At 33.9% G+C, this 24,496-nt stretch overlaps 1 protein-coding gene and 2 pseudogenes across 3 annotated transcripts; all 3 read left to right on the top strand.

Annotated features, from left to right (window-relative positions):
- The first annotated feature begins 5,016 nt into the window (after positions 1-5,016).
- Positions 5,017-5,468, top strand: LOC109167385 (annotated as a pseudogene).
- A 365-nt stretch (positions 5,469-5,833) lies between these two features.
- On the top strand, positions 5,834-8,588 carry LOC109167146 (annotated as a pseudogene).
- A 4,637-nt stretch (positions 8,589-13,225) lies between these two features.
- On the top strand, positions 13,226-19,208 carry LOC109164899 (beta-glucosidase 46-like). 3 transcript variants are annotated; one of them, XM_019313462.1, is made up of 13 exons: positions 13,244-13,260; positions 13,296-13,493; positions 13,688-13,754; positions 13,877-13,935; positions 15,956-16,031; positions 16,127-16,201; positions 16,330-16,417; positions 16,531-16,783; positions 16,872-16,987; positions 17,410-17,665; positions 17,769-17,871; positions 18,248-18,365; positions 18,813-19,208. In XM_019313462.1, the coding sequence occupies exons 2-13, from the start codon at positions 13,332-13,334 to the stop codon at positions 19,009-19,011; spliced, it is 1,572 nt and encodes a 523-aa protein (XP_019169007.1). In that variant the 5' UTR covers positions 13,244-13,260; positions 13,296-13,331; the 3' UTR covers positions 19,012-19,208. The 3 variants fall into 3 exon arrangements, with proteins under 3 accessions (XP_019169014.1, XP_019168998.1, XP_019169007.1); XM_019313469.1 differs by having other exon boundaries at positions 13,226-13,493; positions 16,330-16,387; XM_019313453.1 differs by having other exon boundaries at positions 13,227-13,493.
- Positions 19,209-24,496: the final 5,288 nt, after the last annotated feature.

The following is a 24,496-nucleotide window of genomic DNA, read 5'->3' as shown; positions in this document are numbered from 1 at the left end:
AATTAGACATTATAATTTTGTTTAAATACTCCGATTTAAGATTTATTCTAATGCCCAAGACTCATGTGAAATAATACAAAGCCAATTTTACATTGGGGGAACTACCCGAGTGCTGATATTTTTAATTTGTGCTATGACTTGTTGCCTTCTGGGCAATGCTATATTTAGAATTTTGGCTATAATCACTTGTTGATCAAAACAATCCTTCAGTGACAGTCATATAATAAGTGCTTCATTTCTAGGCAAAAATTACATTAAGATTTAAGAAAAATCTTATAAACATTAAGAGCATTAACACTAGGGCCAACACCTAGCAACACAACATGCCAACCACTAACAGGTTCATTGAAAGCACATGCACTGCCACGAATTGGAACATGGGGCTAGACCAAAGTATTTAAATTATTAAAGTATTAATTGTGACATAAGAGTCACGAGACGCTATGGCCGAACTGGCAGCTTGACGTGCACCATTATTAGTCACGCAAGTAGGTGTGACCCTAGTCCCCAATACCAACACTAAGTGATTCATTAGCAGTGGTATTCACATTAACCAGGAACAATAACACTGTCACTAAACAAAGCAAGTACTGGCAGTGTGGTTTGATAAGTGTGGTTACATCATATGCTAGAAATAATCAAATTGGATAATTTAAATCAATAATACTATGCACTTAATTCGATTATATGCATAATAATAATCTTGAATTAAAAGTATGAATATGAGAATAAATCTAAATATTCATTCTCAACCAACATGGATATCAAAATCCAAGAATAATGATGATAAGGTTACGATACATGAAATTCTCAATTGAAAAAAAATATTACTTAATAGTAATAATGTTATATAAACATTTTTTTTGTGTATCGTAACTGAAAATCATAATATCATCATTATTACCACATAAAATTTGAATAAGCAATTTCAATAGGAATTCTAAAATATGATTCCCATATCATAATCAAGATTATTATGGCAAATCAAAACAAATGCAATATCTAATTGCCACAAAACAATGCCTTTTCCAAAACCATGATACAAAATCACATTTCTTAGCATTTAATTGAAGGTCAAATTTTTTTGTTTTCAATGTGAGAATAGTCATTGAAACAATTTGGTTGCACAAGGCACATCATTGCTAGCTATATGAACTCAATATTAAAGGTAATATAAGGAAGATCACTACAAGATGACAATCATCTTTAAAAACCATACAGACTGACGTGATAACCACTATACCACAACAACCTTCGACGTGGCTCAGATGACAGGCGCGACGGCGATGGAGGGGGAAGAAAGGTATGAAAAAAAAACTCATTCTAAACAATTTCTCATTGTACTAAACGAATTATCATACCAAAAATAATTAATCAATCATATTTTTCATGCCAGTATGTAAAAAATAGTGTATATATTGAAAGCAATACAATTTTTCCGGAAAAAAAAATATATATCATATGCGAAATTCCAAACTTAGTACATCTAGCAACTAGAATTTTAGATATTGCAAGAAAAATTGTACGCATATTTGATATGAAGTCACATATAAGCATAGGCCAAAAAATTTTGGTTCCTCATCAAATATTCATCAACATCAATATTTTTGGTTCATTGCTACGAAATATATGTATTTGCACAGTAAACTTATTCATTCATGATATACATATTCACAGTAAGTATATACTTACGGATGCAGAAGTATATTATCAAAAAAAATATAATCATATGATCAAGTTTTCATAAATTCAAAAATGCATAAAGCATAAACACATATGATTTTGAGGCATCCGGAAAATAATAAGGCATAAAAAACTCATAAAAGTTACCGTTCACCTGGATTGAGCGTGCTGATAACGTGTTGTGGGAGATTATGCCCGTTGGCCATTTAGCTCCTAACCGGTGAATACAGTTGCAAGTGGCACAAAATAAGAAAAGTAGAAGAAAAGTAGAGACAAGATAAGAGACAAGGAAGTTTTATTAATCTTGCATCCAAAACTATATCTATACAAGAAGGTATTAGCACATATATATAATGTACAATTGTAACGGAAACCATAAGTATGGTCATAATCCTCCGACCGTTACAAGTGTTATAAACACTATAATAATGTCCACTTAATATTATTTACAACAAAATAATGTTTATTATTCTTGTTAAATAATCTCTTAAATTTACTCAAAAATTTAATAATTGTAACATCATAAATATACCATATAATATATATGCTTTAAAAAAAAAACTGTAAATTTACATTCACTACTTAATTTGTAAACTGACTTATTTAAGAAACATTCACGAGTGAGTTAACAACGTAAATAACTAAATATTATTATTTGAATAAAGAAATCATAATAATAACACATGGAGTGTGGATAAATTAATGAAAGTTATTGAGCTTTGAATATCGATAGAACTACTTTAAACTCCTCCCAAATGCTCTGTCGGGCCGGGGTGTGGGAGCCCTTAGGGTTGGGGTTCAGCCTTTTGGAAGAACTACTTTAAACTCATCATGCTGGCTTTCAAACAAAAAGATGATCATAATAATAAAGTACAAAAAAAAAACAATAATATAATTTGAGGATTAATAATCTCTCTTTCTCTCTCTCTCTCTCTCTCACACACACACACACACACACACACACACACACACACACACACACACACACACACATATATATATATATATATATATATATATATATATATATATATATATATATATAATATTGACACGAAGTGGCTCTCCAAAATGGGAGATGATTGGTTCGATCCATAGTAGGGGCCGCTTCAGTAAGAAAGTAGTTATGAATAGATATTACACTGTAACAGAGTCAATTATTTTAATAGTTTGATTGAGGAAAAGTATGATGGAAGGTTTGGATTGGATTCGTTGTGCTTGCATGAAAATTATGATCCAATTCATTGTTAAAATAATAATTAAATACTCACTGAAAACATGTGTGAGAGAAAGATCCAAGAAAAGAAAAAAAAATATCACTTGGACTTTCAAATTCTACTCTCTATTTTTACTCTCTACTTTTATTTCATCACTCAAATTTTTTATATTAACATTTTTCTTAGACCCACAAAATGAAGACGCTAAGTGGTAAAACTGTAAAAGTAAGAGGATAAAGAATGAAAAAAGACTTAAGATGTGTTTGGTTCGCACATGAGAATTGAAATCAGAATGGGTATCAAATATTTGATTTTGGTAAAAGTATTTTGCATGTTTGATAGTATAGTGGAATAAGAGAAGAGTAAATACCAGTCAAGGTCCCTCGAGTTTGGTGGTTTCACCACCTATAGTCCCTAACTTTTGTAATTACCATCCGTGATCCTCCAAGTTACGGAAATTGACCGGCTGACATCCTCCCGTTAGTTCTGCTGTCTAAACCGTCAAAAGCAGGGATAAAAATATCATTTGGCATATATAATTCTTTTTTCCTTATTTAATTGTCATCCTCAGCAGTCTGAGTCTCTAGGTCGTCTAAGCCGGCGAGCTAGGCAGCGCTCTTGCCGTCTAAGCCCGCGAGCAGAAGGCCGGAAGCACAAAACCCACGTCTCTCTCTCTCTCGAAAACCGCCATCCAGCCAGCACAAAACCCAAAGACACTGCACGCAGCAGATCAGATTGGTTGTCTTAAGTGCAGGTTCATGGATATTGTCTTCCTTTGTGTTTTTGTGGGGGTGGTTTTATTCTTCTCATTCTTCTTCCTTTATTTATTATTTTTATCATAATTGTTTAAAATCCATTGAAGCAGAAGATTTGTCATAGTTGTCTGAAAATAACCCCAAAAATGCAAGCAAAATGGAAAAATGACTACATAAGTGATGAGTCTAATCTCAAATTTCAGACAAAAACTTGTGATAGCTTAACTCTCAATTTGCTTTCTGATTGTGCTTATCACTGTCATCCTCGTCTGCTACAATGAAATTGCACCCTAACCCTCGTCGGAGTTCTCATCGCCACTCTACCCGGAGGGAGTTCGAAGCCGGCGACCATGCAGTTCCGTCCGGCCCCAACCTCATATCCAAACGGTAAGTCGTTGCTCGATCTCTTTATCAGCTGCTTTGCTTGAATTGGTAAGGTGAAGAGATTAGGGGATTGATGATGATGAGATCATGGGAGCACTCAATTTGGGGGTTCTGAAACCTGGGTTCCATGTTGTTTCTGATTTGGATAAGCTTTGTGATTTCATTCTCCGGCCAGGGATCTGCAGCATCCTCAAAAGTTGATGACGACTTGAGGATGAAGTCGTTGCCGAGTAAAAAAGAATTATAAGTAAAAATTTGGCGTTTTAGAGACTTAGACGGCAGGAGATGACAATAAAATAAGTAAAAAAAAAAAAGCATTATATGCCAAATGACATTTTTACCCCTGTTTTTGACGATTTAGATGACAAAAATTAATGGGAGGATGTTAGCAGGTCGGTTTTTGCAACTCGAAGGACCACGGATGGTAATTACGAAAGTTAGGGACTATAAGTTGTGAAACCATCCAACTCGAAGGACCTTAGTTGGTATTTACTCAATAAAAGAATGAGAAGGGATGATACTTTTATTTTATTTGGGTATAAATTTTTCAATTAAAGAAATATTTAAAAATTATAGTATTGTTTTAAAATCCTATCATCCAAATAATATCAATCACGTACTTTGATATTTATTCCTTTTAGAACTAAACCAAACACACCGATATGAGACATAACTCCCATCTAAAACCCTTGAGAAAATTACACTTTTGGTCCTATGACTATAGGGGAGGTGGTAATTTCAGTTCGTGACTTTTAAAACTAACAGATTTAGTCCTTTTAGTACGCTTTTTTTTACACATTAAGTCCTTCCGGCCAAATCACCGGTGGATTTTGGCCGGAAAAACACAATCCCTTAATTTATTAAATATTTGGGGGGTAAAATGGTCAATTCAGATTCTACCTTCTTCTTTCTTCTCCTTCTCCTTCCTACTTCTTCGTTCTTCTTCTTATTATTAATTTGTATTTGTTGATGAGCATATGGATAATCATGAGCATCACCATCAAGACCATTACGATCACCATCATCACGATGATGTCAAGAAACAAAGCCCCCCGCCGCCGCTCTCAGCCGCACACGGCGCTTCTAGCAAGCTAGCCAAGATTCACGAGTGCTCGATTTGCCGTGCAGAGTTCTCTTCCGGGCAAGCCTTGGGCGGCCACATGCGGAGGCACAGGCCGGCGGCGCCTATCAACACAGTCGCCACCGCAATCGGACTGCGTCGGAGATAATCCCAGAGCTGCCGTTTTCTCCCTTGATCTTAACTTGCCGGCCCCACAAGAAGAAGAAGAAGGTGGCCATGGCAACAAGTTTGAATTCTCAGCCAAGCAACAGCAAAGTCTTGTCTTCTCCGTCCCAGCTTTGGTGGACTGTCATTACTAAACAGCTTTCCGTTCGTTGAAGATCATCAACAAATACAAATTAATAATATGAATATTTTATATCTATTGGATAGGATCTCGATCTCGATCGATACCCATCCATCTTTCATTGGAAGAAGAAGAACGAAGAAGTAGGAAGGAGAAGGAAGAAGAAAGTAAAATCTGAATTGATCATTTTACCCCCCAAATATTTAATAAATTAAGGGATTGTGTTTTTCCGGTCAAAATCCACCGGTGATTTGGCCGGAAGAACTTAATGTGTAAAAAAAAAGCGTACTAAAAAGACTAAATCTGTTAATTTTAAAAGTCCCGAACTGAAATTATCACCTCCTCTATAGTCATAGGACCAAAAGTGTAATTTTCTCTAAAACCCTTGAATTATACGTTGCTTTGACCACAAAATCCCGTACCGTGTTTGACCAGAGGATCTGGAAACTCCGTGAAGATCCTTAAAGAGATTCAATTCCTAGGTTTCTACCTGTACTTTCTGGAATCATTGTCTCCTACCAACCACATCAGTCAGAGGTGACGTCGTATATTGTGTCATCTGGTCTCCCAATTCTGCCGTCACCCGCCTTTATCCGCCAGCCGCAATTCGCGCAGCACTGTTTCATTCTCATTCTTGATCACTCCGTCGACCCCTCACAAGAAATTTTCTTGATTTTTGCTCCTTCGATCGAGTCGTTTAATTCAATTTTCCTTTGATTCTCTTGCAACGTAACCCATTGTTTTTCCCAAGCAAAAATCATGGCTTGTTCTATAAAACAGTCACCTTTCTCGATCAAACCCTGCGGTTTGATTCCCAGAAAGGGATTGGATTCGGGTTTAGGTACTAGGTTTCTGTCGCTACCCAGGATCTCAAAAACCAAGATTTTGAGTTCTGATGCGAGGCCTCTGTACATTGCCTCTGTTGCAAAGTTTGGGCTATCGCTATCAAGAACACAAACCCAGAAACCTTCGACTCAGTGCAGGGCGTACGAGGCAGACAGGTCGGCGGCGGCGGCGGATCTCCACATCGAAGCGCCGAAATCGGAGGCTGCCCAGAAGCTGAAAATTGGGATTTACTTTGCCACGTGGTGGGCTTTGAATGTGGTTTTCAATATATACAACAAGAAGGTTCTCAATGCGTATCCTTATCCATGGCTGACCTCAACTCTTTCCCTTGCGGCGGGTTCGTTGATTATGCTGCTTTCTTGGGCTACCAGAATCGCTGAAGCTCCAAAAACTGATCTTGAGTTCTGGAAGACCCTTTTCCCAGTATGAAATTCACACCCTTTTTGATATATATTCAATCATTTTAGTGGTTAAGTTGTTTTAATTTGAGGTTTTTTGAGTTGGTTGTAGCTTGTAATTAAGCCTTTTAGGTTTCATTATAGGATTTTGTTAGGATTAAGGTTATTTATTTATTTTTTGGGTGACGAAGAAACCCGCAACCACTACCAGTAAATTTCGACTTATGACCCATAGTTAAAGTTAAATCAGTCTAGATTGTACATAGCTGAACTGTTCAACCCAAAAAGGCTTATAAGTTGTTTTCAGTGGAAGTCGAACTTGGAACTTTGTCGTTACTAAGTTAACAGTTCGACTAACTTGATTAAGGTTATTTATTGTCTTTATTGGTGATAATGTAGGTTGCAGTGGCACATACAATTGGGCATGTTGCAGCAACTGTAAGCATGTCAAAGGTTGCTGTTTCATTCACTCACATAATCAAGAGTGGTGAGCCAGCATTTAGCGTGTTGGTTTCGAGGTTTCTGCTGGGAGAGACATTCCCCGTTCCAGTTTACTTGTCACTTCTGCCGATTATCGGTGGCTGTGCACTTGCAGCCGTTACTGAGCTCAACTTCAACATGATTGGTATAACGACTTTTTCTGTTTCCAGAGCCTCACATTATTCAAGCATTCCTTAAATTAGTAATTTGATCTCGTACAATGTATTCGATGTTCTTTGTTGTGCGTTTGATACAGGGTTTATGGGGGCTATGATATCGAATTTGGCGTTTGTGTTTCGAAATATATTCTCGAAGAGAGGGATGACAGGCAAGTCTGTGAGTGGGATGAACTATTACGCGTGCTTGTCAATATTGTCTCTATTGATTCTTACGCCCTTTGCATTTGCTATGGAGGGTCCCCAAATGTGGGCAGCCGGCTGGCAAACCGCTCTTTCCCAGATCGGACCGAATTTCGTTTGGTAAGCGTATATTATGTCAATTCTGGCTGTGTTTGTTAGCTGATCTCCATTGCAATGCTATATATATCGTCTATATTTCGTGCTGACAGTGATACAGAACCAAAAATGTGTGCTTTTACGAGGACTCATGTTGCCACGTTTTTTCTTGTTTTCCACATGATGTTTCACAACATTTAGTACTGGTACGGGTTATCATTTGTTCTTTAATGTTTTGCTAATCAGAATATCGTTTTGGTTTGAATTGTGCAATTAGGTGGGTGGCGGCGCAGAGCATATTCTATCATTTGTATAACCAGGTGTCGTATATGTCCTTGGACGAGATTTCCCGTTGACATTTAGCATAGGAAACACAATGAAGCGAATCTCGGTCATCGTTTCTTCTATCATAATCTTCCACACACCTGTCCAGCCAGTCAACGCCCTCGGAGCTGCCATTGCAATCCTCGGAACCTTCCTCTATTCGCAGGTAATCCTCGATCTTCACCTTAAAAATTAAGACCTCTTCGTAATTTTTGCCAGAATAGTATTAATTAGCTTCTCATACAAAAACTCGTGTTTAATTTAATATAATGGCCGATCATTTGCTTTAATCAAAGAAATTAAAATCGGGGAGAACTTATCTCGTTCTGAGATTGGGTTTCTCTATTGTTTAACATTTTGATTGCATTTCCTCGGAAAGATTTCGACTTTACATAAAGTAAAGATCAATCATATAATGACACACTCAAATTACAAATTTTCTCTGTTTAGAATCTGAACTGTTTCGGGTTTGGCTGTAGTTCAAGTTCATAGGTTCACTGAAGCATAAACATGAAAACTATTGTTGATATTCATCTCTGGTTTTGGGCATGCAGGCAAAACAGTGAGGAGACTGAAAATGGGGTTTTGTCATATAGATCAGAGATGTATTTACTTGGGGCAAAAAGATGGCCTGATTGGCTTTATAGTTTATAGTTTGTTACTTTGTAGTTTTGCTATCCTCTCAGAATTTTTGCTTTCATGTGAACATTTTTGTACCTTAATAAGTGCATGGTTTTAAGCTTTCAAGTGCACATTTCGTATAAAATTTCTTTTTAAAGAGTCATTGATCATCGTTATCCGCATTTTTTACACCGGAAGTTGCCTTCACACTTGATCAGGCCAGATCAGATCGATTCTCATAGACTCATGAAATTGAAGGTTAATTCTTATATGATCACTTGTATTTATATAAGAGAAATTAATTAAAACTTGTCCATTTATTTCTAGTAATATTTCATCATGTGGGATGTATTATATTTCTAGCTCCTAATCACCACAACAATTCTAGTTTCATTCTTCTTCATTAGTCATTACCTAATTTCCTTAAAATTTTCCAATAATTCCAACTGCCCCAACAAAAAATGTGCATCTTTCTTTCTCTATCTTCTATATCTTTTATATTTAAACTCCACAATCCCATGTATGTAAAATCACCCATTCTCCACATATTATTATTTCTCATCTCCGCCACACTTAAATATAACCCTGGCCCGGCCCGGCCATCTTTCTAATATCATGGCCACCGCCGCCACCACTGCCACCGGCCTTTCCTCTATCCTCCTCATTCTTGTCTTGGCATTCACTACCGTTCTTGCTAACCCTCCTCCCTCTGACGAAGCCATAGTTATGAAGAAATGCACGGAAGCCCTCGGCCCGCGAGGCTCCAACTTTGTCACATTTTGTGCTCGCAATCTCCTCGGCCACAGAGCTGCCTTCCTCGCTACCTGCGACGCCAGGAAAACCGTGGCCCTCGTCATAAAGGAAGTCCACAACAAGGCTAAAGCCGTCGAGGCTCTGGAGACGAAGATAAATTCTTCTGATGATAAGTCCTCGAGCACGAAAGATGCCCGGGACTTGAAGAGTTGTTGGAGGATTACAAACAAGGTGGTTAGCTCAATCGCGAATGTTTTCGACGACACTTTAGTGATGAAGGGGCTTTCCAATGAATCTATTACAATGCTGAAAGGGATTCATGGAGATGTAGCCACGATAAGGCAGAGATGTGATTCCTCGGTTCCTGGAAGACAAAACGGTTTGTGGTTGGAATTACGGTTAAAGGCGTTGGAATCTTTGACGGCTGATATGGTGGCGTGGGCGTTTGTGGATCACCTCTATAGTACTGCCCACTAATTTAATATAATAGTGTGTGTGTTTTGTGAGAAAAGAGTAATTATATATACATAATGGGAAAGGAGGAGAGAATAATGGGGAAAATGATTCTCTTCATGTATGTTGGGTTGATTATCATCATGTTTAGTTACTCTTGATTTATTCTGGAGAATGGAGATAATAAATGAATTACATACATTATCTTATTATTTTTATCATAAATATTATATTGTTCTTAACAGTAATGCGGAAATATCCAATTGAAAAAAATATTGTTTCTTAATGCGGGAAAAAAAAAAAATTCCAGCAACTCAGAAATTTATAAGTGCAAAAAAGAATATTCACATATTGTGATCTCAATTATACAATAAAAAGAAACTAACCCTAACCTCCAGCCATAGAATCATATATATATATATATATATATATATATATATATATATATATATATGAATACTAAACGAACACAAACAAGATGAGCTCCTAGCAAACGAACCTACAATCCGAATTCTAAAATTTATTCATTTATATTCGTTTATCGAAATGAGGAGGTTCCTTGAGCAACCTTAGGGTTCCTTGTATAGTGAACAAAAGTCTAACCTTTCACAAATTATCGGGTCGGAATGTGAGATCCTATGGTAGATGATTCCACTTTTTATCACAAGTATGCTAAATCATTTTTTTTTTTAATTTTGTTTCAAACGGTTGATGATTATGGAGTTGGTCCAATGGTTCTTTGTGACGTGTTTTTTGAGTGTGGTCTCATCATGTTAAGAAAAGAGGAGCATCACTCCATCTAATTATTCTTGTCTTGAAAGAATGGTGCTTTGGCATCCAATAATCTACAAAAATTTTGAGAGATAGATGATTGTTTTTCTGTTTTTGACATTATTGTTAAAAATTATTGTGAATAGCCTATACTATATTTAGGTCTCCAATAAAATTTTAATTCACAATAGTTAATTATAACCTTACATGAATTAAAGCATCCACAATAGTTGTAAATAATTTTAAGTATTTTCTCTTTTGGCGGTCACTCTATTGTCCTCAACACACCCCCAGGAATTGTAGGTGCACGAGACACGTACCAGCTCCTCTCTCTCTCTTTAGTAAGTGAGGCTTACAAAAAAGAAAACCGTCTTCCTAAAACATCCCCTTCTATCCTCACTCTTATAATCTCTTTCTTCCACATCACATAAATCGTTTGAAAAAGCCAATTTTGTGTCATTGTTGGGGATGCTGTTAGGGCATCCTCAATAGATTGGTTTTTTGCACAAGAGTTAAGAAGTCATGTAGGATAGAGATGAAGGAGAGAGGAGAAAAAGAAAATAAGAAAACAAACAAAGCAAAAATAATTTGACAGTTGCAGGAAAAAAAAAAAAAAAAAGGACTTTAAACGCGCTGGCATCATCTGTGAGGTCTTTGGCTTTTCTCTCTCATAATGTGGCCCACAAAAACTTCCAATTTGCAGAAGGAACTCCTTTACTCTCTCTCCTCCAACTCACTCTTTTCTCCTCAAAATTTGGTCCAAAAGCTGTTAATGGAGATGCTCTTAGAACAAGAAGATAGTGTTTTGATTCACGTCTCACAATAATAGCGCGCTGCGTATGGCCCCACACCCACACATGGCTGTCCTCTATTGGTTCCTTTCTTTGGACCCAACTATCTTCCGATCCGACCATCTAACAACACCCCATCAAATTAATTTGAGTTTACATCAAAACAATTATAGTGTGTTTTAGTCTTATTATCTATATATGGAATATAAAATTAAAACAGAAATTTTAATTTATGATTAATTCAAACAAAATTTTAGATTAGGTAATCTCATTTTACACATCAATTCTCAACATATCATAAGGATGGATTCTTTTTAGAAATTTGTAATAAATGAAAAAACAATTAGAAATTTAGAATGTGAATTGCAGAAGCCCATTGTTGTGATGTCCCACGAGATATATGGTGCTTTCAATCATAGCCGTCCATAAATAATATTGCCCCGTTCCAATTTCCAGCAAGCAAGCACTAGATGTTAAGAACAAAATGTCTTGTCAACCAAAAAGTCTAGAAAGCAATAGAAATGATGATTAAAAGATTTTGTTTTTTTCATAGAGTGTGACAGGTACGTAGGGCATGAGGACAAATATTATTATTATCATTAAAATAATTGTATTCCGATACGTAATTGCAACATTAACTTCCCCATTTCATGTGTGGCATAGGTTGGAAGATCATGTTATCATATATTGTCTTTTCAATAATAATAATAATAATAAGGCAATAATTTGTCTAAGTCGGGTCAAGATGATATGCAATATTTAATATTACATTTGCTAGTATAAGTATTATCATGGACAGAGCCAAAAGGGGACAGCTCCCTCACACACCCCCTATCCTATATATAATCTTTGTATGTATATATGTGTATATAGTACATGTTTTAGTATTAGTATAAAAAATTATTAAAGATTAACAAGAAATGAATTAGATTAGTTGGTAGAACATATGTTTGGTAATAGTAAAGTTTAAGGGTTTGAATCCTTTGGCATCAACATAGTTTTACAGATGTGTAATTTATAATGTGTTTTCTATTCAAATTATTTTACCAAATTAATTATGTTTCATATTTTGTTATGAATATTTTTATAAAATTTCGATGTGTTTTATTTTTTGTCCATATTTAACAATATTTACAACTATATTTCTTAGGTAATTTTAAATTATCTCTTTTGTTTTAATGTTTCGCTTTTACTGGAAAAATTTTTCGAATCTGTCCCTACTTCTTCCCCCCTCAACCGAATTTTTGACTCTGTCCCTGAGTATTACATTTACATATTGACCTGACTCGTTTCACGAATAAAGATCCGTAAGACGGTCTCACACATGTGTAATCCTAATAATAATAATAATAATAACAATAATAACAATAATAACAATAACAATAATAACAATAATAATAATAATAATAATAATAAAGTGGTGTACAAGTAATGACGCTCACAAAGTTCTTGCATGCACATGAGTCTCAGTAATCTGGCAGGATCAAATGCCCTGTAAAGGTAAATCTTTCTGATAGTGACAACGTTGTCTTAAACAATTTCCTTTATGATGTACAGTCATTTCCTTAATTATGCAGACAGGTTATAATAAGTGGTGCCCACAATTATTATTATTATTTTATTTAACAGAGCGCCAAGCCTGATGTCTTACATATGACACCCTGTGATGATCTCTCGGTTACCTGGCATTCCAATCTTATCATCATCTAGGATTCCCGTCATGATGTCAATTAGAGGATGTTCCTATTCGACCCACTTGATCGTCTCGTGACTAGCTTTTTTAGCCAGTTGCGACTCTGTTCAGCTCCCGGTAAATGCTCTAAAAAGAGATTTCCCGGCCCCAACTCATATTTTTCTATATCTTGCATCTATTAAGTGGTGCAATTATTAATTCAACTTTTCCTGTTAAGGAATACCAATATTTACCTATATAAAGATGTCTCACCCATGTTTCCTTTCTCATCATAAGCAAAGATCAGACCACCTTTTACCAAAGCTTATAGTCCTTTGATTTCATTAACAAACATCTGTAAATGGGAACTTCTTCATCAGTTTCCTTCCATGTTGTCTTTGCACTTGTTTTCTGGTTTTTTGTTGCCCAGATTTCATGCAGTTTGACAGAGCCCATAATCCCCTCAGAGGAGAGTTCATTCCCAAGCAATTTCCTTTTTGGAACTTCTTCTTCTTCATACCAGGTCCATATATATTCACTTTTTTTTTCTTTTTTTTTTTTGGTTAACTATTGCTAAAATTTTTAGTAGGGACAAAATGTGTCTTTCAATTTGTTCTTTTTCTTGTCTTTTTGGCGGGTGATATTATTAGCCACCAGTCGGCATTTTTAGTACGAATTACATACTTTCGAGAGTGTTGCATGAGTTTTAATTTGCAGTTTGAAGGAGGTTTCCAGAGTGAAGGAAAAGGCCCAAGTAACTGGGATGTTTTTACTAGAGAAGCTGGTAAATTTTCATAACATATACTATACTCATGTTATAATAATTAAGATTCTTTAATTCCTCAGATCATATCCTTCACTGCACCCTTTTCTGGAATGGAATAAGAATAAGTTGTTGTGTTGCAGGGCATATAGTGGATGGAAGCAATGGAGATATCGCGGTTGATCAGTACCATCGTTATCAGGTTCTTATTTAAGATTCTGTGTTCGTAATAACAAATTATAAATTTTTAAAAGGTAAATTGTGAACATTTTGATTAAGGTGGATACGGGTGCACAGAATAATTTGCGTGTTACATGTATCTAAATTTATTATTGATCAGTAGCATCGTTATTATGTCTTTATTTGAGAAACAATAATTCATCGTTTGGATCAAAAAAATCTTAAGAGAAAATTATGCTATATTTACCTAAAGTTTTGTCCTTTTATTCTCTTTTGATTCCCATCATGTCCCATGTTCATTCTGTTGGGCCCATAGATCATATTTCACGTGTCACATCCTCAATCATTACTCATATATGCCATTATATCCTGTCTAGTGTTGAACACTAAAGCCAATTTCGTTCCATCAATAATATAAAATATCTACACTTCTTCCGACTTATTTTATATGTTTAGTTTAGTTAACAAAACTTAGGGTCCATTTGGAAAGCAGGAAAATAATTTTTGGAAAATATTTTTCATAAAAGGAGTCATTTTTCAGAAAATATTTTTCTTTTTTGTGTTTGGCAACACAACAGAAAACTGTCTTTGTGTGTTTAGTTCATTTTCTTGAAAAATGAAATAGAATTGTATAATTAAACATTTTATATAATTAATTTTTTTGAGAGGTATTTTATATAATTAATTATTTTGTTTAAAATATAAAAATATTTATTTTTTAAAATCAAATAATATTATTTATTTATTAAAAAGTTTTTTTTTAAAAAAAAAAAGACGGCGGAAATTAAAAAATGAGGTAGAATTGTATAATTAAACATTTTATATAATTAATTTTTTTTGAGAGGTATTTTATATAATTAATTATTTTATTTAAAATATAAAAATATTTATTTTTAAAAATAAAATAATATTATTTATTTATTAAAAAGTTAAAAAAAAAAAAAAAAAAAAAAAAAAACGGCGAAAGCCAGAGAGCAGTGCTCTCTGATTTCTCGCCGGAAACCAGAGATAGCTTCTCTCTGGTTTCCGGCGAGAAACCAGGACTAGAGAGCAGTAGATGGAGGTGGAGTTTCTTGTCTCATCTTGCCGGAAGTCAATCGGAAATCAACTCACAATCGGAAAAAGTACAGTGTTGATGGAGGTGGAGTTTCTCTGGCCAAGAAGAGGGGAGAACCAAAGAATGGAAAATGACTTCCCCCCAAAAAAAGGGGAAGTAATTTTCCGGAAAAGAGACATCATTTTCCATTGACTAATGCCCATTTTCCTTTGACTTATCTTTTCCTTGCATAGCCAAACACCAAAAACTCGAAAAATAATTTCCAGAAATCATTTTTCGGGTTTCCAAACACACCCTTAACTGAAGTTATTTTTTTAAATCAATATTTTATCATATTCAATTTAATATTAGTATATAAAATTTATATATTTAGAAACTACATTAAAAATACTATTGAACACACAAAAAAAAAGTTCAAATTTAAAAATAATTAAAAAAAATAAGCAAAGACAAAAAAATTAATTTGACTAGTGAATAGTAAAATAGTTAAAAGGGGCGTTTGGTAAATAGCTGATAGGGTTAGTGGGTTTGACTAGTTGATAACATTAGCTGATTGTAGAAAAGTGTTTGGTAAATTAGTTGTTAGCTGATAGCTGATTAAATGTAAAATGACTTTCTCAAAAAGCTTATCGAAAAAACTGTTCTGAGTATCTTTTTGAATTTTAACTTTTTAGAACAATAAGCTGTTGCAAAAAGCTAATTAATCAAACACTCATATTGATTGTTTAACCAAATCAAACAGTTAATAATGGTTAAATAAGCCAAAATTAACTTATAAACTAACTATGTTACTAAATAAGACCAAAATGAGACAGATTAGTATGTAACATACTGTGATTGACTGAATATTTAGTTAAAATGACTCCTGAATTGATAATCAATCAATTATAACGTATCACATTATGTGACATCTTTATCAAGTAACTCTTATCATTTTCCTTAATCATTACAACTTTAATAAAGTGACTGGTTTTCATGATTGCAGGAGGACATTGATCTCATGACAAACTTGGGTGTCAATAGTTATCGGTTTTCAATATCATGGTCAAGAATTCTTCCTAGTATGCCCCAAATCCATTTCTGATATTCCCATAATTCCATTACTATGTTTCTGCTCTGTCACCATATCCATAACTATTAATCCAATTTGATTCAGAGGGGAAACTTGGGCAAGTAAATAAAGCTGGAATCAGGCACTACAACAGGCTGATTGATGCCCTAATGCAGAAAGGTTACTTCTGTACCCGACACGTAAAAATGTGCTAATTGAAAACCGTTACGTTGTCTGTTACACATAAAAGACAATCATTTTAAAGAAAACCGTTATGTTTTATGTTGAAAAACATTTAATAATTGCAGGGATACAACCATTTGTGACATTAAGTCACTATGACATCCCTCAAGAACTGGAAGACAGATATGGAGGGTGGCTAAGTCCCAAAATCCAGTATGGATTCTAGTTTCTTTATCTGGTTACATATATATATATACATCCTAGGACTATCATAAGTGGGTCGAACATTTTGGACTAAATTTGGTCGAACGAACGTTGTTCATCAGGGAGGATTTCAGCTATTATGCAGACATATGCTTCAGATACTTTGGGGACAGAGTTAAGCACTGGGCAACATTCAACGAGCCTAATATCGTCGCCATTCGGGGATATAGGTCGGGGATTTACCCTCCATCGCGCTGCTCGGGCTCCTTTGGGAGCTGTGGAGCAGGCGATTCGGAGACAGAGCCTTTCGTGGCTGCCCACAACATGATCCTCTCCCATGCTGCTGCAACGAGCGTCTACAAGACCAAGTATCAGGTACGTATGAAAGATGCGTTCTGTCTCAACTCTGTGTCGCATAAGTCCTCTCGGGGAGGAATTGATTCGATCTTTGGTGGCTTTTCAGGGAACACAAGGAGGTAGCATTGGGATAGTTATGTACACAGCATGGTTTGAGCCTTTCAGCAATTCCTCAGAAGACAAATCTGCTGCTGAGAGAGCTCAATCCTTCTTAACAAACTGGTGAAATTTTTACTTTTTGGTCAATAGATCGCTCCCATTGGGAGTTGAACTTAGAATGTTGTGGTTATCAGGTCAATCGCCTGACCTGTTACCCAAATTTTTGCACCATTCTTTTGTTTGGTGACGAGAGAAACCTGTAGCCACTACCTGAGATTGTGCACTGGGTAAATCGCACTTTGTGACCCTAGCTGACAAATGACCACAAAGAGGTAAATCAGCTTAGGTTTTCCATAGCTGACCGGTTCAAATCAAGAAGGGCAGTAGGCCGTTCCCACGAAAAGTCAAACTTAGAATCTTGTAGTTACCAAACCAACAACCTGACCAGCTTGGTCAGATTGCCCCCAAATTTTGCACCTTTCTTGATTCCAAAACCCAAAACAGGGGTACAAAATTGATCTACTTATCACAAATTGTAATTGCAGGTTCTTGGATCCTATTATATTTGGCAAGTACCCTGCAGAAATGAGACAAATTCTTGGATCTGAATTGCCAACATTCTCAAAGGATGATCTGAGAATGATGAGAAATGGACTGGACTTCATTGGGGTCAACCACTACACCAGTTTCTATGCTAAAGATTGCATATTTTCTGCATGTGAACAAGGGCCAGGAGTGACCAAAACTGAGGGCAGGTATCTCAGGACTCCAAGCAAAGATGGTGTCCTAATCGGGGAAGCTGTAAGTATCTCTCGTCTAAAAGATTAAACTGACAGTGAGACTACACATTTATATTTATATATTATATGATCAATACACTAACGGGACTTTCCTATGATCATAGACCGCGATCGACTGGCTCTTTGTGTACCCTCAAGGAATGGAAGAGATTGTGACATACATAAAGGAAAGATACAACAACATACCAATGTTCATCACAGAAAATGGTTGGTGAAAATAATTTAGGAAAAATCACTATTTTGGTCCCTCAATTGTTCTACAACTGTTAATTTAGTCTTTAATTTTCAATTTTGTCAAATTGATCCTCCAATTGTTTTAAATTTCGTCAATTAAGTCCCCTAGCCACTATTTTGGTAACTAACGGCTGACTGACGAAATTGTGGCTAGAGAACTTAATTGCCGAAATTTAAAACAATTGGAGGGTCAATACGACCAAATTAAAAATTAGGGAATAAATTGACAATTGCAAAACAATTGATGAACCAAAATGGTGATTTTCCCAATAATTTACTTATAATCTTAGTTTTTTTTTTTTTTTGGTAATAAATTTAATTTTTGGTGGTTAACAAAATGTTCTTGCAGGCTTTGGAGATTTGGATAATAATCCCAAGTCATCTACAGTAGTGGCTTCTTCACTCAATGATTTCAAAAGAGTGGAGTACATGAAGGGCTACTTGACTTCCCTGGCAGAAGCAATAAGGTAGTGATTCAACAAAACCAAAACACTTATTAATTTAGAAAATAATACTATAGTCAAAGGAACAAAAATGGAATAAACTTTCTGGTCACGAAAGATAAAATTCCCTCCTTCCAAGAGCTCTCTCACTTTACCCAACCCAACAAAATAGTTGAGGAGTAAATCGTAGTTATTCAGCTGCCTCTATAACTGCCTCTTAGGTAGAACGCACAGCCAACCGTATTAAGTGTAACCCTCACATTTCGACTGTGAAATCTCGATATTGTGTCCTTACAATCTACCACACCAACTAAACTACCCATGTGAGCAACCTATATAATTTTTAATATTAAAGTTATAGAATTACAATTATAACCCTATAGCAAAAATTATCCAAATTATAAGTTAACCCTAACATGTGTTTTGGGTCGTCAATAATTATATATATAATGGCCATGTTGTGATAATCAGGAAAGGTGCAGATGTAAGAGGGTACTTTGCTTGGTCATTGCTGGACAACTTTGAGTGGTTATATGGATACACCCAAAGATTTGGACTCTTCCATGTTGATTACTCAACTCTTCGAAGGATTCCTAAGCTGTCTGCCTCTTGGTACAAAGGATTCATCTCCAAACATCATGGGATGCTTCAAACACACAGCGCCGCATAACATCTATGTATCAAAATCGGCTTCCTTTAATTTAATCGGGTTTGTGGTCATGGTTGGATCGGACTGATCTGAGGAAGATGTCAAAGATGCCATATCATATATATATGGAGTATTTTTTAATTTACGGAGAAATCCGTTGTCACTATACATATCATATTTTGATCGGCAAAAACTTGAGGAAGAAAAGAAATTTAAGAAAAAAGATAAGTATTTACGTGTTTAGCTAATAAAAGTTTGGTAGTTGAGTAGTTGATATCATGTAAGAAAAATAAATAAAATTTCCACTACTTATATAAGCCTTAAAAAAATGTCTTAATGGGCAATCCCAATAAAATCAATCGACTATTGACTTTGGGATCAAGTAGTTAGCCATTGGGCTCCCCCACCACTCATCATAATTATCATGTAGTTGATATCAATGTAAGAAAAATAAATAAAATTTTCACTACTTATATAAGCCTTAAAAAAATGTCTTAATGGGCAATCCCAATAAAATCAATCGACTATTGGCTTTGGGATCAAGTAGTTAGCCATTGGGCTCCCCCACCACTCATCATAATTATCTGTCTTAACAGGACTATTGACTATGAGTAGTTGATATCATGTAAGAAAAATAAATAAAATTTCCACTACTTATATAAGCCTTAAAAAAATGTCTTAATGGGCAATTCCAATAAAATCAATCGACTATTGACTTTGGGATCAAGTAGTTAGCCATTGGGCTCCCCCACCACTCATCATAATTATCTGTCTTAACAGGACATTTGGTTAAAAGGAAAGAATTAAGAAGAAATAAATTGTAATTTCGTGGAAAAAGAATAAAGTAGGAATTTAAATTACATAGTTTGGTAGGAAGGAATTGAAAAGGAAAAAGTGAATAAAGACTAAAATACCTTTGTATAATAATAATAATAATAATAATAATAATAATAATAATAATAATAATAAAATAATAATTTATCACGTTTTCTCCGACCAAATCATAAAATTGCAATTTTATAAAATTTAGTTGGAATGAAATTACAATTATATTTCATCCTACCAAACACCTATAAGCCTCTTGAGTCTTGACAATCACGTAACTTTGAGTCAAACTCCACAACAACTCGATGAAGACCCAATTCAAGTTACTTGTAGTCCTTGAAAATGGCCCAAAGTTCTACATCGTCAAATTTTCATCGGCATCTATAAATTGAAGAATATAATACTTCTTATAGGGAGAGTAAGATTTAATATACTTAGGCACCCCTAATAAGGGGTTCATCAACACATTTTAGAATAGTAAAATCTCCTTGTGTTGGATTTTAATAAATGGAAAAGTCAAATTTTCAGCAAATCTTCCTCCTACAAATTGAAGATTCATGTCAGAGAAAGCCTACACAATCTGCAATTGCACGTGTTTACACTTTGGTACTTGCAGTAAAATTTTCAAAATACACACACCCCGTAACACATAAGAGTTTTTTGCACTTTTAGTCTCACGACTATAGTGGTACTGGCAGAATTGATCCACGACTTTTGAACCTTGAAATTTTAGTCCACGACTATTGATTTTTTTGCAAAAATGATCCTTCCGGCCACTTTTCCGTCAAAATTTCACCGGAAAAAAAAATTTCCATTTTTAGCCTCGGGTTAAAATTGCCATTTTACTTGTCTCAAAAAATTAAAAGAAAAAAATTGATATTTGACTACATACAATATATACTACTGTCCCAGGCGGCGGAGTTCCTGGAGCAGGCAGGGCTGTCAGTAAGCGGCGGAGTGGCCGTGGCGTTTCCCGGGTTAGTTGGGTTATCCGGCAGTAGCATTGGAGTGGTACATGTACTCCGCTGCCTGGGGCAGTAGTATGTAGCCCAGTAATATTGTATGTAGTCAAATATCAATTTTATCTTTTAATTTTTTGAGATAAGTAAAATGTCAATTTTAACCCGACTAAAAATAGAGAATTTTTTTTTTTTTCCGGTGAAATTTTGACAGAAAAGTGGCTGGAAGAACCATTTTTGCAAAAGAATCAATAGTCGTGGACTAAAATTGCAAGGTTCAAAAGTCGTGGATCAATTCTGCCAGTGCCACTATAGTCGTGGGACTAAAAGTGCCACTATTTATTACGGTGCCCGTGTATCTATTTTCTTTTGTTTTGGTCTCTCTCAATTATAAGCACATTTTTCACCTTTAAAAAAATTATATTTTAAATATGGTTGAGCATATATGGAACAACAACGACAATTAATTTAACCGCTTTGTATTTTAATTTTTTATGCATTTGAATTTATTTTTATCCGCTTTGTATTTTAATTTTTTATGCATTTGAATTTATTTTTAACCGCTTTGTAGTTTAATTTTTAAGCAATTAGTTGTTTAATTTTCTTTTTATAAATATCGTATTAATTAATTAGCCTTGCTATGTTTATTTTAATTATAAGTTTAGAAATGAAAGCTTGCAATTTTTACCTATGCAATTCATTTATGTTTACCTCTAAAATTATAAATTTATAAATAAATAAATAATTAATTAATTAATTAAAATATGGAGATAAATTGGTGGGTCCACAAAAAGTTGTGCAAAAACTTAAAATTAATGGGAAGAAGAGATTTGTGATTGAGTGAGATAGTGGATGATGAGGTGGATGTTGGTGCCCACAAAAATCTGGGGTAAAATCCCAAATTATTGAGGATGCCCTTATACTACATATGAGTTGAATTTATCCATACACACCCTTAGTAGTTGTAGATTTCTCTCCTTACTCACATATCTACAATCTACAATTCTCATAAAGCGGCCCTTAACTAGAACAAAAAAATGTCGGTAGTATTGTTTCTTAAAATGAATGTTTCATATTGTTTTGATTTTAATATTTTTTAATAATTTTCCTTATTTACCCTCTATTATATTATTTTCTTCCCTTAAATAACCTAAATTCCTTTAGTATAAATTTTAGTAACGGAATATTCCGTTAACTATTTATTATTTTTAACTTACTCATTAATTTCTATAAGAAAGGTCTTAGGTTCGAAACTCATCCCAATTAGAATTAGCATAATTGTTAAACAAATACTACGAATATGTTAAAATATATTTTTTAAAAATATATAATATAAAATTTAACATAAACTTTGTTCAAATAATTAGTCCGGCTAAATACATAACATTCAAAGTTAAGCATCAAAGATTATAAATCAAGAACTTTAAAAATCATTTAATTTTTATGCATTTAAAAAAAAATTTAGGTTTTTTTTTTTTTTTTCGTTTAATTAATCTTCTTTTGATTATTTAGATCAAAATAAATCTTAATATTTCAAGTATACTTTTGCAATTATTGGTATGATTTATGTCGTTATGGTATTAATATTTTTTGTATGTATTTTTATAATGGTACAATTGTACATTACTTTACAAATATTATACTATTATTTTTTTATCGGACAAAATTGTTCTTACATCATTGTCAGGCATGCGCGACCTAACTACAAAGTTGTTGATTATAAATACAATTACACTTGGACTCTAAAACGATAAGATCATTTTCTAACGAATAGACAATGTTGACATCCCACTGGCTCTAATTGAACAAGTTTATACATCAGAATTTATCAATGCATAAAAACTTCTAAAGAAATTTGTAAGTTAATTTTTACTATATCATTATAACAATATCGATCTATTGTAATTATATATTTTGAATTATTTATTATCATCCTCTATTGATAGGAATTGCAACAATTGTCATTGACAAACTCTCAAAACAATTTATCTCAATAACGAATGTAAATTCAAAAAAAAAAATCAATGACTTCATTATTGTTGATGAAAAGTATGTACACCACTTTATTACTCTTATTAAATTAAATAAAGTAGTAGCTACAACAAAAAATAATACATATGCATTTAATTAATTTAGAATTAGATGTCTATAATGCCTTTATTTTTAAAAATTATTCATTATAAAAGAATTAAAAAGATATATAATTTCATTAGTTATATTATCTTTATTTTCTACAATTCAAAGATTCATTACCTTCAAATTTATTAATTTATTATATTCACTACATTGTCCATTGTCTTGTTTTTACCTTATCTTGTAATTAAATATCAAAGTTATAATACAAAATATTATATATATATATATATATATATATATATATATATATATATATATATATATATATATATATTTACCAAGTATTTTATACAAATATAATAAATATTAAAATTTTGTTCAATACTTTTACATGATAACCTACGGCACACATCTCACAACGCATGAAACATGTAGGGGAAAAACTATTACTACCAAATATCAATAGGTGCTTGGGATAAAGAGTTAATAGTACAACTATGATCCCATCATATACACAACAAGGCAAATCTAAAGCTTCCTACAGTACACCATATATAATCTCATTGCACGATGAATCCATCTATGCTGCCACCAGTAACCCAATTGCACATGACACACTACCAATAAAAAAAATATGACATGTACTGAAGATGAAGACAATGACAATGCTACCCAAAAGAGAATTAAGAAAAATTAGAGAAATTTAAATCAAAAGTAGTATTTATTTAGACTATCGTTTTTTTGACTAAGTATTTAGACTAGCGTTATTACAAAATTCTAAACATTTATTTGAGTGACAATAAAATCAGTCTCTCATATATTATCTTGTATTTATATACTTTAAATTACCGATTTAAATAAACAAATTCAATATTGTTTACCTATGCATGAACATCTACGATATAATATTGCATTGATATGTTTTGAAATACTTATTTAAAAATAATCATTGGGCATTATTTCATTCGTGCAAAGCGCGAAAAAGAACTAGCAATATAATATACTTGTAAGTGTCAATGTCAGCATTAATGAAAATCATGTGATAAAAGAATATACAACATGCGACTTACGTGTATCATTAAAAATTAAGTACGTATAGATATAGTCTAATACAAGTAATCAAATATCTTGATCTCTTCGTCAACTCGTTGATTAAGATTGGATCCACATTTATGGGAAGAAGATTGGATCCACATTTATGATCACGTTACAATAAGGCATTTTAAAACCAACCATTCATAACCCATAGGGTAGCACAAGTAGCAAATGAGCTCTTTTTATGAGGAGAATTTCCGGATAATCTGGTTTAATTTTCACAAGTGACGATTCCCTCTGGGCTAACTCCTGTACCTCTCGAACGAATTTGGTGGACCTAAACTATTAAACGGACAGAGAAAGACCCGAACCACATTGTGGTTTCTACCGAAAAAAAAAAAAAAAAAAAAACCAATCATTCATAGTCCATGTAAAAAAAAATACTATTTTCTTTTTCTAAAAATAAAAACTTTATCACGAATCCAAATTAATACTACTCCTAATTTGCATTCATATTTTAAAGCCTAAAAATCAATTGATAACATGTAATGGTGTGTTACTAAAGTTACGTACGGCGACTCTCCAACTAACTTTTGGCAAAATTTCGGGGA

This window comes from Ipomoea nil, unplaced genomic scaffold (assembly GCF_001879475.1).
Source record: "Ipomoea nil cultivar Tokyo-kokei standard unplaced genomic scaffold, Asagao_1.1 scaffold0317, whole genome shotgun sequence".
Classification (NCBI taxonomy): Eukaryota; Viridiplantae; Streptophyta; class Magnoliopsida; order Solanales; family Convolvulaceae; genus Ipomoea; species Ipomoea nil.
Note: the sequence above shows the minus strand (reverse complement) of the source record. Positions and strands in the feature narration are given on the sequence as shown.